General features: G+C 36.4%; 2 protein-coding genes across 2 annotated transcripts in view; one reads left to right on the forward strand and one right to left on the reverse strand.

The window, feature by feature from the left end:
• Window positions 1–9,790, forward strand: part of ADSS2 (adenylosuccinate synthase 2) — a 40,141-nt gene extending 30,351 nt beyond the window's left edge. Inside the window, exons 9-13 of the mRNA XM_007118624.3 lie at window positions 359–513; window positions 1,646–1,770; window positions 3,064–3,161; window positions 7,089–7,238; window positions 8,651–9,790. Coding sequence (XP_007118686.1) covers window positions 359–513; window positions 1,646–1,770; window positions 3,064–3,161; window positions 7,089–7,238; window positions 8,651–8,703 — 581 coding nt within the window. The 3' untranslated portion in view covers window positions 8,704–9,790. The remainder of the gene's footprint in view (window positions 1–358; window positions 514–1,645; window positions 1,771–3,063; window positions 3,162–7,088; window positions 7,239–8,650) is intronic.
• Window positions 9,791–12,149: 2,359 nt separating this feature from the next.
• The window catches only part of SPMIP3 (sperm microtubule inner protein 3), a 36,974-nt gene continuing 34,390 nt past the window's right edge, over window positions 12,150–14,733 (reverse strand). The window contains 2 exon segments of the mRNA XM_024133700.1: window positions 12,150–12,754; window positions 12,756–12,837. Coding sequence (XP_023989468.1) covers window positions 12,721–12,754; window positions 12,756–12,837 — 116 coding nt within the window. The 3' untranslated portion in view covers window positions 12,150–12,720.

The raw sequence follows: 14,733 nt of genomic DNA on the forward strand, positions 1-14,733 counted from the left end.
TTGCTTTAAACTAACAGGAGAGTGTTAAAATATATATAAGTCTGCATAGTAGAATAACACCAGAGTTCTGGCATTAAATTATTTAGCAGTCTATTAGGTGAGTGCCTGTCAAACAGAGCTAAGTAATTGCATGTACTCAAGGAGCCTCTCTAGTATAAGCACTACAGCTGTAGCTTAACCACCTATGTTTTTATCTCTCTACAGACAAAAGGAATCAGGAATAAAACATCGAGGCTTTGAAAGGGTGGTTACAGTTATATTCATAAGTCTGTCAAATACCTAGAATATACTCAAATGCAGAATTTTTAAAATAATGTCTGTCATTTGTGTATATTTTACTGTTTGTTTCTATTTTTAGGAACTTACCCTTTTGTAACCTCTTCGAACTGTACAGTTGGAGGTGTTTGTACTGGCTTGGGTATGCCCCCTCAAAATGTCGGAGAAGTGTATGGAGTTGTGAAAGCTTACACAACTAGAGTTGGTATTGGTGCCTTTCCTACAGAGCAAGACAATGTGAGCCTATTTCTCAGTAAATCTAATTTAGAAGTTTTAAAATAAAAAATCATGCTTTTTTTTCCTTAATGAATTATTGTCTTCTGTGCATTTCACTTAATTTGCAAGAGTAATCAGAGCAACATTAAAGAAAATTATATATACCTTTATTATTAGTGGCAGCAGATTAGCAACAAAAGGGGAGGGATTAGTGGGTGCTTAAAGGTAATTGTAATTGCAGGACTAAGTGACAGGTGGGTTTATGAAGGGGATTAAGATGGTAGAGGAGAAAGAAGCTAAAAATAACAACTATCTTTCACCAAGAGCTTATTAGGAGTCAAGATTGAGGAAAATGATCTCCAGACATTGTCTAATCATAGCCGACACTTACTTAGTGGTGACTTCGGGCCAGGCACTGTTTAATTGCTGTAAACTTAGAAGCTCTTTGGATCCTCACAACAACTCTGGGAGCTGGGTGCTATTACCATCCCCATTCTACACATGGGGAAACTGAGGCATGGAGAGCTGAAGTAACTTGCCCAGGGCCACACAGATAGACAAGGCTGGAATTCAAACCTGACACAGCAACATATTAATTGAAATTATGTCAGAATATGTGAGGTAATAAAATGATGGCTTTAATCAGAAAGGTGTAAATTAAGGAACAGATAGATCATAGATAGGAAAATTAGGTTGTAGGGAGTGGCTGTAGCTTAGAACTTTGAGCATTGTTTTCAACCTCAATTCTCTTCAAAAGGACATTGTGATAGCAGCTACTAGATGAGAGTTTGCCTTATGGTTTTCAGGAAAATCATCAATCTAAAGTTCTTAGAACAAATTGACCTAACTTATCTATTTTAATAAATACTAACAACTTAGTTTTTAATATGCAGCATTTAATGTAACATAACATAAAAAATGTTCTTGGCTTTAAAATAGTGGTAAAAAGTGAAGCCAAAAGTGGATCTATCTCAAATAATGCCTCCCTCACATAAAATCTATCATCTCTATGGAATTCTATCTTCAACTTACTTATTTTCTGAAAGATGTTTATCTCTAAGAAACTTTGACTTGTTATATGATCTTAAGTATAATTCTACTAGATTTAGAGCATTGGTATTCTAGTCCTAAGGTTTTATTTTCTGTTCCTTAGGAAATTGGAGAATTATTACAAACAAGGGGTAGAGAGTTTGGTGTAACTACTGGAAGGAAAAGACGGTGTGGCTGGTTGGACCTTGTTTTGCTCAAATATGCTCATATGATTAATGGATTTACTGCGTGAGTATTCTTAGAAACATTTATTTCATAAATGACAATTCATGACCACAGGTTAAATTTTGTGGAGTGCAAACTAGAGGTAGTGCACTAATAGAAAAATTTCACTCTTTAGACTCCAAATGAAATTGCAGTTCAGGGTAGAAGTGGACCAAGATATAGGGGAAGGGTACATAAGGAGAGGGACCCCAGGTTTTTTTCCTAGACATCCAAGGTTGGGAGAAAAGAATCGTGATACTCTTACATGCGTATAAGTATAGAGGGAAGTAAGACAGGCAGGTAGAAAGGTAGGTAGATAGATAGATGCAGCAACATAGAGTATATATACAGAGGGGAGGCAGTATAACAGTGGTTTAGTGGATGAGCTTGAGAGACGTCTGACTTCTGGATTCAAATCTCAGATCCATGTGTTATGCTGTGTGACTTTGGGCAAGTTGATCTTTCTGTGCCTTTTTCATCATCTTTAAAATCTAGATAATAGTACTGTCTACTTCAAAAGGGTATTTTGAAAACTAGTTGAGCGCATATAGCATGCTGCATGGCACACTAAAAATGCTCCGTAAAAGTTGTTATTAACACATACACATAAGTAAATGTAAAAATGTATTCATGTTTGTATTAATTATGCTTAATTTCTAGAAAATAACAGAATAAAGGATAAAAAAGTAATCTGTGGGCAAGAATCTCAAACCTAGTGTTTTATCTAATTTCTATAGATTTTCCTGTAAAACTCTGTTTTTCAGTCAGTTTATCGGGAGATTTTGATGTATCATGAAGAGGTCCTTGATGTGGTTTCCTCACTCTCCTTTGACAATTTATGACCAGAAGGGTGGGATTGATGGTAAGGAGAGTGAAGAAATGAGGATTGATAGCATATGTGTAAATGTACATGTATCTTGTCATCCATGTGGAATAGTCAGTTTTGCTGTGTCCCACAGCCATAGGATGCATCCTTTACTCCAGGCAGCCCTCTATGGATATGTGTTGGTTGATCCTGAGAAACTAAGCAAGAGGATGTGGATCTATCAAAGAGTGAAAATCTACTATAATTATTAGAAAAGTAACCCACTAGTAGATCAGTTAAATCATTGTTTTTATTATGAGGAAAAATTACATCAGTATATTGCCCTGTAGTGTTTTATGTGTGGCGTGCTTTAAAATATAATCCTAACCAGTTTTCAGAATTGCTTTGGAACTGTTAGCTTTGTATGAATTTTCCTTTACTCCCTTATCAAGTTAGTTGTTAGGGCCTTTAAGAATTTGCTATTTTAACGTCACCTTTTCTTCCAAAATTAGGTTGGCACTTACCAAATTGGATATTTTGGACATGTTTACGGAAATCAAAGTTGGAGTTGCATACAAGTTAGATGGTGAAATTATACCTCATTTCCCAGGTACTCTTTTTTTTAGGCTATATATAAAGAGTATTATTAGGTGTATGTATTAGAGCAATTCATAAAGCTCTTCTGTATAATTGCTGATATATAGCCACAGACTTGATATGCCCTTTGTGAATAGTGCAAGTACATTCACTTACTAGCATTTGTTTCATAGCTGCTATGCATTTGGGTGCTGGGTCGCAGCAAGCATGTGCTCAAACTTAAAATAGGAAAGAAGAAACATGGTACCACTGAGCCCAGTTATGATGCTCCTGAATCTTATTGTCCCTATTTTGAAAGTAACCTCTCTGTAGGCATTCCTCCCTTCCTTGGGAAATGTGAGACAGGAGAAAAGAGCCCTGCTTGTCAGGGTAAGCAGGCTCTTAATACATTAACCCACTATGTCCTTCAAGCCACAGGAATGATTTTTTTTCTAACTTCTATTCTGTGTCTAAAGTGGATGGATGTAGGGAGATTTCTTACTTGAGGCAATGTGTTTTTTCAGGCGTATCTTTAGTTGTATGATTTCTTCAGTTACTCAGGAAGTTCCAAAAATGTTTCCAGCTTCCAGAAATAGAAACTGTTAAATTGTTTAGTCATCCTGTAAGACTAGAAATACGTCAAATGAAGGAATATTGACTAGCTTAATGGAACTTGGTAGGCTGGTAGGTTTTGTGACCAGTCCTTGGGAATTGGGGAGGGCTGCAAGTTCTTAGAAACATGTTTAAAGTCATTATTTGTTAGCTAACATCTGGACCATCTCCAGTTTGGTTTCTCTTGACTATTCTTTTCCTTGATTGTGGATCACTGTTTCTGTGTCTAATGACTTTTGGTTGAATATTGGACATTGTGGATAATATGTTGTAGAGACTTGGATTCTGTTGTCTTACTCTGAAGAGTATTGGTTCTTGTTTTAGGGGACAGCTGAATTACTGGCTGATCATCCTGAACCTTGTATAGCTTGGTTTTATGCTTTGTTAGTATAGTTATGTGGAGGGCCCAAGGTGTTTCCCAAATCTCTCTAACCTAGTGTGATACAGTCTCCAAATTGTCTCCTCTGTGGATCTTGGCAGAGCTTGGTTTTAGGCTTTGTTGGGGTGTTGAGGGGGGAGTCTGTGATAGATTTCAATCTAAAGTATGGTTTTTACTTTGAATGAACAGCCTTTCTGTTGTCTCAGCTGGATGCCAGGAGAGTTAACAAGGTATAAAGAGATCTCTCCAGTCTGGCAGTGCTGGAGCTCCAGTGTACCCTGTTCCTTCCCTTTTACCAGCACTGCTTGACCTCTAGAATCTTTGTCCCACTCAACTATGTGACAACTGCTATCTGGTAAGCCTCCCATGGTCCCATTCTTTGCATGTATGGTTGAACTCTAGCCACAGGACTTTCACACAGACTTCTGGGGGAGGTACCCTCTCTGTCTGTATAGCTCCCTCCTGTCTGACGCTTAACCTTGATGATTCTAGCTACTTCAGCTTCCCTGAAATCTGATACCTGCCTTCTCAGGTCAGTGGGACCACCATTCTCTACTGACTCCAGGGTCCTGACTTTCATTGATCAGGAAATTGTCCCTAGGCAGAGAGTTGAGTAGTTTCGGGAATTGCTTACGAGTTTTCTTTCTCTCAGAAACCACAGTTTGTGCTGCTTATTGACCACTGCCTGGAAAGAGTTGTCGTATATTTTGTCCAGTTTTACAGTTATTTATGCTGGAAAAGTTAGTCTAGAACCATGTACTCCATCATGGCCAGAAGGAGAAGCCCCACTGTGTCTCTTGATTCCTTCGTCTATCATCTATCACAAACAGTTCTGACTTAGTGTGGTTCATCACTTTCTCTAAGCGTCCAAGATCATTCCTAGCAGTATGTTTTCATCACGTTTGTATCATGGATCATAGGAGAGAACTCCCATATCAATATACTCTCTTTTTTTTTTTTTTTTTTTTTTTTTTGTGGTATGCGGGCCTCCCTCTGTTGTGGCCTCTCCCGTTGCGGAGCACAGGCTCCGGACGCGCAGGCTCAGCGGCCATGGCTCACCTCCGCGGCATGTGGGATCCTCCCAGACCGGGGCGCGAACCCGGTTCCCCTGCATCGGCAGGCGGACGCGCAACCACTGCGCCACCAGGAAAGCCCCTCAATATACTCTCTTAATAAACTTTTTATTCCACCACTCGCAGGACCCCTTGATCCAGTACCTTTAGGATTCAGTTCCGTACATACTTCTTTGGCTCCTACTGGTAAATGTTGGCTCAGTCCTACAGATCCTTCAGAATGTAGTCCCTCTCCTCCTTTAGCAGGCCCCGTGCATCCTTGGCCAACTTATGTTGTACCTTGACCCTAGATATTGTTTGCTGGTCAGGAGGGGAGATAGTGGTAGGCCCTGACAGGGCCACAAGCCGCCTTGCAAGGCAGAGGCTTCTGCATCATTCTCAAGCAAAGGGAAGGCTTAGTCTTTAACAGAAAGTAGTAGGCCATTCTGCAGGCCATCGGCGAATCTAGGGATTCAACCCGGATGTCTCATCCAAAGTCTCAGGGTCCCACTTTTTTCTCAAACAGGATCTGGCCTTGTCATAGCAGATTTGCTGGATTTGAGAATTCAGCTTTCTCTGGAGCTCTGCTGTCTGTATGATTGAGTCCTAAGCCTGATCCTCAGCTTTTCCTGCTCTCTGCTGTAGGAGATGAGATTCTCTCTAGGTGTTTTCATTAATCTTTCATTGTCTTTCTCCAGTTCATGAATGGCATTCATCTAGAGCCGTTCAATTCCGTTGTTCCATTGTGCTCATTTCTCAATGCTTCAGGTATTGTGAGTGCTTTACTTCCTACCATGGCATCCCAGTTCACCTCCCATGCAAGTTTTAACAGTTGCACTACTATAACATGCCAGAAATTATCCATACTCTGTCTACCACTAGTGATCCTCCTCATTGCCAGCCAGCTAACCAATGATCCAGCTTCAAGATCCCATTTTAGAGCCTTCTTCCTTATACCACTCCGGGCACCAACTGTCTTACTTTTGGTTCCCTGGGAAACAGACTCTCTGATATAGAGATGTACATGTAGGTAGTTTGTTTGCAAGTGCTCTGAGCAACAACGTCTGTAAGGGAGTGAGAGGAGAAGCGGGATTAGGCAGAGGGAGAAGTTGAACTGCAAAGAAGTTCCGTGAAAAGCCCTTAGCTGATCCCATAGGGGAGCTCTGGGGCTAGAATAGTTTTTCAGAGTGGTCCTTAATTAAGATAAGTAGTCATGTCCTTTGTATCCCCACATTGACAAGTCACAGGATATGGGCTGCTTCAGGGAGACAGCTGGGGAGATTCTAAACTGTGAGTTCTCAGCAGGCAGTGCTCCCATAGCTGGGGAATGAGTGTCTGAATCCTGAGGAGGGAAATCTGGACAGTGTACCACAGCATCCACCATACTGTCTCTAGTCAAAGAAACTGTTCTTGTTTTAGCACCCTTTCGGTTTCTATTAGGGAATACAGAGAAACTGGTTAGGTGAGATAATGAAGAAAATTTCCAGCAAAGCCTTTGTATACATTCACAAAAACAGTAGATTTCCCAGGTGAGAGCAAATATGCAAACCTTCTTTCTGTGAGATTGCTGCCATTATACAGATCCACAATCCCTAATCCATAGTGTGGAACTCTAAAAATTGAAAGTTGTGAATTGGGCACCAAAACTATTTGATGGCAAAACCTGACTTGAACTGATGTTATTAGAACTAATAATCTACCCACTTAGAGTGAATAATCCTGTTGCTGCAGAAATATGTTTGATTATAAAATACTAGATGGTGCACTGTTTTACCTTTCTAAATTCTGAAAAATTCTAAATTCCAAAACATATCTGGCTCTAAGTATAAGAGATTGTGAACCTATGATATATCAAAAAGTTGTTTGACAATAGGCAGTGTACACCATGGACAAATATACTTATTCCTTTAACTTTCAGCAAACCAAGAAGTCTTAAATAAAGTTGAAGTTCAATATAAGACTCTCCTAGGGTGGAACACAGACATATCAAATGCAAGGACTTTTAAAGAACTACCTATTAATGCACAAAATTATGTTCGATTTATTGAAGATGAGCTTCAAATTCCAGGTAAATATAAATATTTTATGAAGAACTATCTTTTTCTACTTTTGACTTAACTGTCTACTTTTGAAATAGGATAGAAAACAGATTAGTACTTTACAGAGTGCTCACGATTTGCACAAATACCCAGGAAAATATAAAATAATTTTATTCCCTAGAGTAAATATAATCAACTTTCTCTAATCCTTCATATGCCTGAAGATAATAGATTACCTCTCGCCCTTTTTGACCCTGCTATTAATTCTCTGTTAGTCTGTTTTTTACCCTCTGACATTGATTCTTATTCCTTTCTCCCTCTTAATAACAAATCCTTTGTGTCTTTACCACCACCAAAAATGGTTTGTGGTTTTTTTCATTTCGGGTTAAGCCACCCTTGAGAGTTGGGGGAGTTTTTTGACCAGATATTAGGAAATAATAGGTACAGAAAATAGGAAATCCAATTTTTAAAAGTATAAGAATAAAGAATAAAACTCTTTATTAAAAAACAAATGTAAGCTGGCCAAGGAGTTAGGCATAACCAAGTTATGGCTATGACTAGTTATGTGGAACCTTTCTTTTAAAACATTGCTTTTTTCCTTTTTCCTTTTTTTTTTTGCACTGTTAGAGATTTCAGAGACAAAAAGTGAAGTGAGTGGGAAGTATCCTCTGTATAAAATCTGTTATGCACTTAATCTGATTTTGTATTGTTCGTTATATTTGTGGTTCATCTCCAAACATAAATCTTGTTTTTCCATATTGCTAGCTGTTTCCCAGCTTGAGATCAAATCTTGTAAGCATGTTTGCTCACTGCACTTAGTCAACATCTTTTGAAATATAAACAACAATGATTTTAACAATGACATCTGTAAAATGCCATAAAGGTTTACCCATGTGGTGCAGACAATTAGAGATTCCCCTAGACTGGTACAGTAGCCACGTTCTCAGGCTGTGCAAGTTAAAACAGTATTCTTTTCCAGATATTTCTACTTTTTGCGAGATACGAAAGTTAGAGTGGTACTTCAGTGTCCTCTTAGTATCATCCATTTATCAAAGATGCTTATCTTTTCTAGTTAATTAGGAACTTGATTAAAGGTTCTTTAATCAAGTTAGGTCTCTGATTAAAGAACCTTTAGGTTCCTTAGGTCTCTGCTGGTTTGGGCCAGTATTTTACTATACTAATCATTAGGAATTGAATAGTTGTAAATATTGTGCAATGAAAACAGGAAATGGTAAGGCAAACTACCCTGTGCTGAATGTTGACTGCACATTCTGTTTAGAAATTGGCATAATCTGCTAATAGAGAAAAAAAGATAGCAAAAGACACAGTGGGGAAAAGTTAAATGGTGACATTGAGAAAAGTGTGGGATCTGTTCATCTCAAAGATTGAACATTATAAATGAATTAATACTATTCTTATACCATTTTTTTTCCTCTCCCAGTTAAATGGATTGGTGTAGGTAAATCCAGAGAGTCTATGATTCAACTCTTTTAAGGATTTCCAGTGATGCAAGAAACACTCCTTGAGAAGGGGGGGAAAGGACTTTCTTAAATATTTCATTTATGATCTACAAATTTCAAGAATAAAGACATTGAAGTGAGTTTTAAGCCCTACAGTTGTTTCCAGTCTTTTAAGATGGATGGCTGGTGTGGAGATACACTTTGGCATTTTCCAGTGTCAGCTTCCTTAGCTGGCATAATTGCCGAATCGTCTGTTGCTCCTATTGTTCATGGTGCCACATTTTCTTTTAATGTTTAGTAATACTATGATCAATGTTGTTTGAAATCTAACAGAATTACTTTCAATGTAGTTTTTCTTCATTACTGTTATTGTGTGTTCATAGGTATTACCTCTATTGAATGGTAAGAACAATTAATGCAGTTTTGCACAAATATTTTTACATTCTGATCATTCAGTTCTGTCATTGTAATCTTTGTTGTTCAAAAAAAATAAGAGAGGAGTCCTGTAAACGTTTGTAATGCTATAAATTCTGTTTAAATTGTGAACCGTTTATTTTCTGCTGAGACCATTGCAAATTTGAGCTTTGGTGGTGGGAGGGGGTTATATTCATGGGTCCTTTAATTTGTACAGAACACAAAACTTATTTCTCTCTGTAAATTATTTAACACATTGAACATTTAGTTAAATGTTCAAAGAGAAAAAGTGTTCCCTGAAACAGCAATTGTAATGTTAAAAAAAAAATAGTCATTAAAAGATCTGTTGTGATATTTGGTGGATATTTTTCTTTAATTTCAGACAATTCTGAAATGTATAGCTTTCTTTTTTTATCTTACCGTTATTTATAAGTCAAGTGGATTGTATTTCAGCATCGTGCCTGCCAATATGCCTACAAAGTCATCTATAAGTGTCCAAATGAACCCAAATTGTTGGTCATAATGTTGATCATGCCTTTATTTCTTCTTGAAAAAAAAAAGAGGTGTTATTTTGACTCTTTGGCTTAACATATTGTGTTGTAGATTATCCTTCAATGAACTATTTTAAATGTTTAAATTAGGTGCCACTTAAATTTATTTTATTATACCATCAATAGCTGATTAAAAAGAACCAACTATTTCTAGTATGTTTTGTGTATTGTATTTTTGTTCTGATAAGAGAAGTAATAGTAATATGACTAGAATCTTTGAAAGGATCTAAATGTCTTTTATCTTTACTAGGTATGTTTTTATTAATAATTAGTTTTTAAAGTCCATTATCTTGGCTATAAGCATTGCATTATTGACACACATTTTTAGTAATGGTCCAGAAGCAAATGTAAAGAACCCTCTCTTCAAGTCAGGAGTAGTCTTATTTTTGTATCAAAAGAGTGTAACCTTCCTATTGATGTTGATACACATTTACATGTTTTTGACCATTTTGAGTGATTCTCCTGTTTCTCTTTAAAAGTGAGCTGTTTGCTGATTAAACTGGTTGAGAGGATCTGTTCTTCAGATACGGTTCAGTCTTTAAAATCATAGACAACTGTATTAAAATAATCTTTGTTGAGCAAGTATATATGCCAGGTATTTGGTATCTGGGTGACAAGTACACAATCTTGCTAAAGTTTATTGTAGTTAGGACAGCATGCTAAACACACATATGCCAGGATGGAAAAGAACCAGAGTGCTGTGAAGGAGAACCTAACCTAAATTTGGAAAAGGTCAGAGAAGGCCTTCAGTAGAAATAGCATTTAAACAGACCAAAAGGATAAGTGGCCGGAGTACAAAGTAGTCCATATGCAAAGGCCCAGAGGCTGGAAATAATTTGGAAAGTTTGAGCAACTGAACAAAATAAGTGAGGGGCTGGTGAGGCTGCTGAGGCTAATGAGGTTGGCAAGAAAAACTGGGAGGAAGGTGATGCCAAACAACCAAACAATGTTTTGTATGAAAGAGGAGGACTATAGGCCAAAACGTATACATATGCTTCAGGAGGGGTAATGAGAGCACGGAACAACCACTGAAAACAAAACTCTGAATCGTGAAACTTCGTAGAAGGGAAATGAATGACAGAATAAGATATTTCAGTGGGGAGAGGACCTATATGTTTTATATGTTATATATGTATATATATACATGTTTTATATGTTATATGTTTTATATGTTAATTTTATGTTAATATGAATTTAATGCCATTCCAGTCAGAATTTCCATGGTGTTCTTTGTAACTGGACAAAATTATACTGAAGCTTAGGTGAAAAAACGAATGTGCAAGAATTCCTAAGATATTTTTGAGAAAGGAATGTGTTGAGAGAGGAGGTTTTTGCTCACCTGATATTAAAACAGTATAAAGCTAGTATAATCAGAGTATGTGATATTGTCATGGGAAAGAACAGATACATAAGGAAAGTGGACTAGGCATTCCAGAAATAGATGCAACATATATGGGAACTTAATATAGGCATTTCATTCCATTGGGAAAAGAATACATTAAAAAGAGTAATAGTAAAACAATCGCAACATAAAATAGAAATTTATAATAGAATAAAAATCTAAATTATAAAAGTTTTAAGTAATAAAAGTAATATAGGAAAATATATAATCTTAGAGCCTTCTAAAGAAAAACAAGAAACTTGGAAACCCTAAAGAAAAATGTACAGATCTGACCACATTAAAAGTTTTAAAAATACTATGAACAAAATTTTTTAAAAAAAGCAAAAAACTGAAAAAACAAAAGTAAAACTTGGGAAAAAAAATATTTCAACACATATCCCTAAAACACAAAGAGCTGCCTCAAATAAGAACATGACAACTAATAGAAAGATAAGCAAAGCTTTCATTTGGGAGGCTTCTGGTCTTAAGCTCTGTGAAAATGTTTCTTTGATAATTCCCTCTACTCTTAATTTTTTGTTGTTGTTGTTCTGTCTCTAGAATGCCTACTAGTTAGATGATGGACCCGATTTGTTACTCTATGTCTTTTTTTTTTTTAAGTCATTTTATTTGCTTTTCGATTCTCTATAGAATATTTCAGAATTTTTTCTAAATCCTGTCAAATTTTTAATTTTTAGCAATCATTCTTAATTTCCAAGAGCTTTGGAAAGATTGCTTTTTCATGTTTATGGATTTAATTGTTTTCACCCATCTCTTGTCAAATGATAAAGCAATTTTTTTTAGCTTGTTTGAGGTTCTTTTCTGTTTCCTGAATTCCCTTTCCTCTGGGATAATTTCTTCTGTTTGTTTTATTTATTTTGGTCTTTGTCTTTCATGTTGTATTTTTTCAACTCTCTGGTGATCCTTGGTTGGCTATTCACAGCTAAGACTAAGACAGTGGAGATATATGTATATATACATGTGTATATATATGTAACTCTGTGTTCTTGGGGGGAGTTTATTAACTGGTAGACTTCACTTTGGGGTGTTGAGTAAAGAACCAACTACTGTGCTGGGGGGTCCCTAGGGAACAGAATGTAGGATTCTTTCCTTTGGGATCATTTCATTTCTTAGAGAAGAACCTCTAGCATTTTGCCCAGGGAGTTGATGCCTAGTTGTCAGGCTTTCTTCTTGTCAGGATAGGGATGTTAACTCCTGTATCTAGACTTTCAATTAATCTTTCTTTTTACCAGCCCCACATCTCACTACAGCCCTGTGTCATATCTGGCGTTCTGCATCCAAAGCACCTTCCAGGTCTGTGATGCCAGTAATCTTCCTCCTTAGCTACATCCTCAGATGCTGCTGCTGCTTTTTTTTTCCAACAGTGATGCAGTTATTGGGTGGAGGCAATTATATTCTTACCTGGTTCGGTTCCACATAAAACCACTGGACTAAATGTGAGATGGTTTGCCAACACCAGCAACAAGACTGGTAGTGGGGCATTAAGAACAGGTGACAAGTCTTCTTAAGGCTGATCTTGATTCCCTGCCCTAGGCTGACCAACTTAATCTGAAAGGAATTTGCAACATGTAAATATTTTAGGATTGTAACCATCTGGATATACACTTAAAAGTAGTTCTGTTACCATTATTTCAGTCTAAAAGAGCCACTTAAGAATGCCAAATGTTATTTTGTTCAAATGCCATGGTTACTTTAGTTTAAAAGCCTTTCTTTCAAAGCCACCTCTCTTCACAACAGTAACGCTCTGGCAGTGAATTAAGTGGTCTAGGATTCGATGAAACGGTGGCTAATTTCTGTTCCCAATCTGGAATGTAAAACAAATTAATGATTTATTTTAAGACTACTTAATTTTAACACACTGTCCTTTCAACAACAATTGTGTGCAATAACAAAATAATTTACAGGATTTAAGACAAAGGAATATATTTAAAAGATGTGGGGAAAAAAGTACTTAGAAGGTTATTTCTGTGGTTCAATCTCTGATTAAGAAGTATATTATTGGATTATTCCAAAATGTAAATAAAATGAAATAAATCATATAAATTTGCATTCTTAACATTCTAATTCTAGACAACCCCCCCCTACCCTTTAAGCCTTACATTATAAACAGGCCACTTCGTATTATCTTTGTATCAAACTGCAGTTGTTACGTCTCTAAATTCATACCCAATGGAGTTCCCTTATGTCTTATAACCCCTTGTCTACAATCACCAACAGTTCTGCTTATCTAAAGGTAAGGGTTCAAGGAGCTTGGGTTGAACACTGCAATACTGCATCTACACCTAATGAGCCAAAGACTAGAATGTTTCAATAATAGTGATATAATAAAACTTTATCATGTACAGTTTTATACCTTGTTTAGGTATTTTATTTACATTAACCTTAATATTCACAGTAATCCTCAGAGGCCCACTGATATAATCACTGCCTCAAAGAGATTAATTAACTTGCCCAAGTTTACAGGACTCGTGAGAGGAGGAACCACATTTGACCCAGGATTATGAGGCCCCAAAGTCCCTAATTTTTTCATTTCCCTAATGTTATCGAAACGGATAACATTTCATTTACCCAGGGAATATGGCTAGAAATGCCATCTCTGGAAGATTTTAAAAATCAAATTTAATTAAGCATGATCCTGTCTGTTGGATTAAATAGTAACTCTGACTTTCTTGAGGATTGCATTGTATTCCAGGGAAATATATTAATGAAGTTTAGAAGTGTTACGAATCCTACTTAATAGTCTTAGTGATCCTTGTTGTGGGAATTATCAGTATAATGGAGCTGAATTATATATACATTTAACCAGGTAAATGCAACAGTAAATGTTTTAAGAACACACAGCAACCTTTTTTGGGGATTTCTCCTGCCATTCCACTTAGTATATATGCCCACAGACAGTGAATGCTATCAAGCCTGAAATATACTATACAGATTTGTGGGTGGGGAATACTATGGAAAGAACTGTGAAATGATTTTTTAGATTTCTTTATCATTTGACAAAGTGAAATTATTGTTCATGTGGATTTTTGTGTGATGACTTCTTTGAAATTCATTGCTGAAAAATAAAATGAAGAATTTGAGAACCACAGAGAAAATTTAACCAACTTGCTGAAGAATCCCATGTATTCCAAATACTTTAATGATTTAATATTATTTAATATTATCACTTTGAGCAATTTAAGAAATTTTGAAGGATAACCTTGGTTATATATGATGATGCCCTGGTTTTAGAAATTAATCACAGTATAAGATGTAATTCCAGTGTATTAGGTTTTTTTTTAAAAAACAAATATTATGGCACATGTTTATTCTTGATCAATAATAATAATAGCTAACATTTTTGGAGGTTTCTTAAAGTTATGTACAGGCACAATGCTGAATTATACAGGTATCTCAATTCTATTAGGTAGATACTATTTTTATCCTTTTTGCATATGAGAAAACTGAAGGTCAGAGAGTCTAAGGGTCACACTGCTGCTGAAAGAATATATTTTATTTTGGAAGAATGAGGTTTTTGAATTATTTGGCACCAGGGTGCATAAAACAAGGGCAATTTTCATCTGAGGGGCCATCTAACCCTTCCAGGCTATAAATTTTCTGAGGACGAAGTCCTCATCTCTTCTACTGTGTCTTGCACATAGTCAATGCTTAATAAATATTTCCTAAATAAATAAATGAACCCCTATGTGCTGAGAAAGAA

This window comes from Physeter macrocephalus, chromosome 4, assembly GCF_002837175.3.
Source record: "Physeter macrocephalus isolate SW-GA chromosome 4, ASM283717v5, whole genome shotgun sequence".
Taxonomy (NCBI): Eukaryota; Metazoa; Chordata; class Mammalia; order Artiodactyla; family Physeteridae; genus Physeter; species Physeter macrocephalus.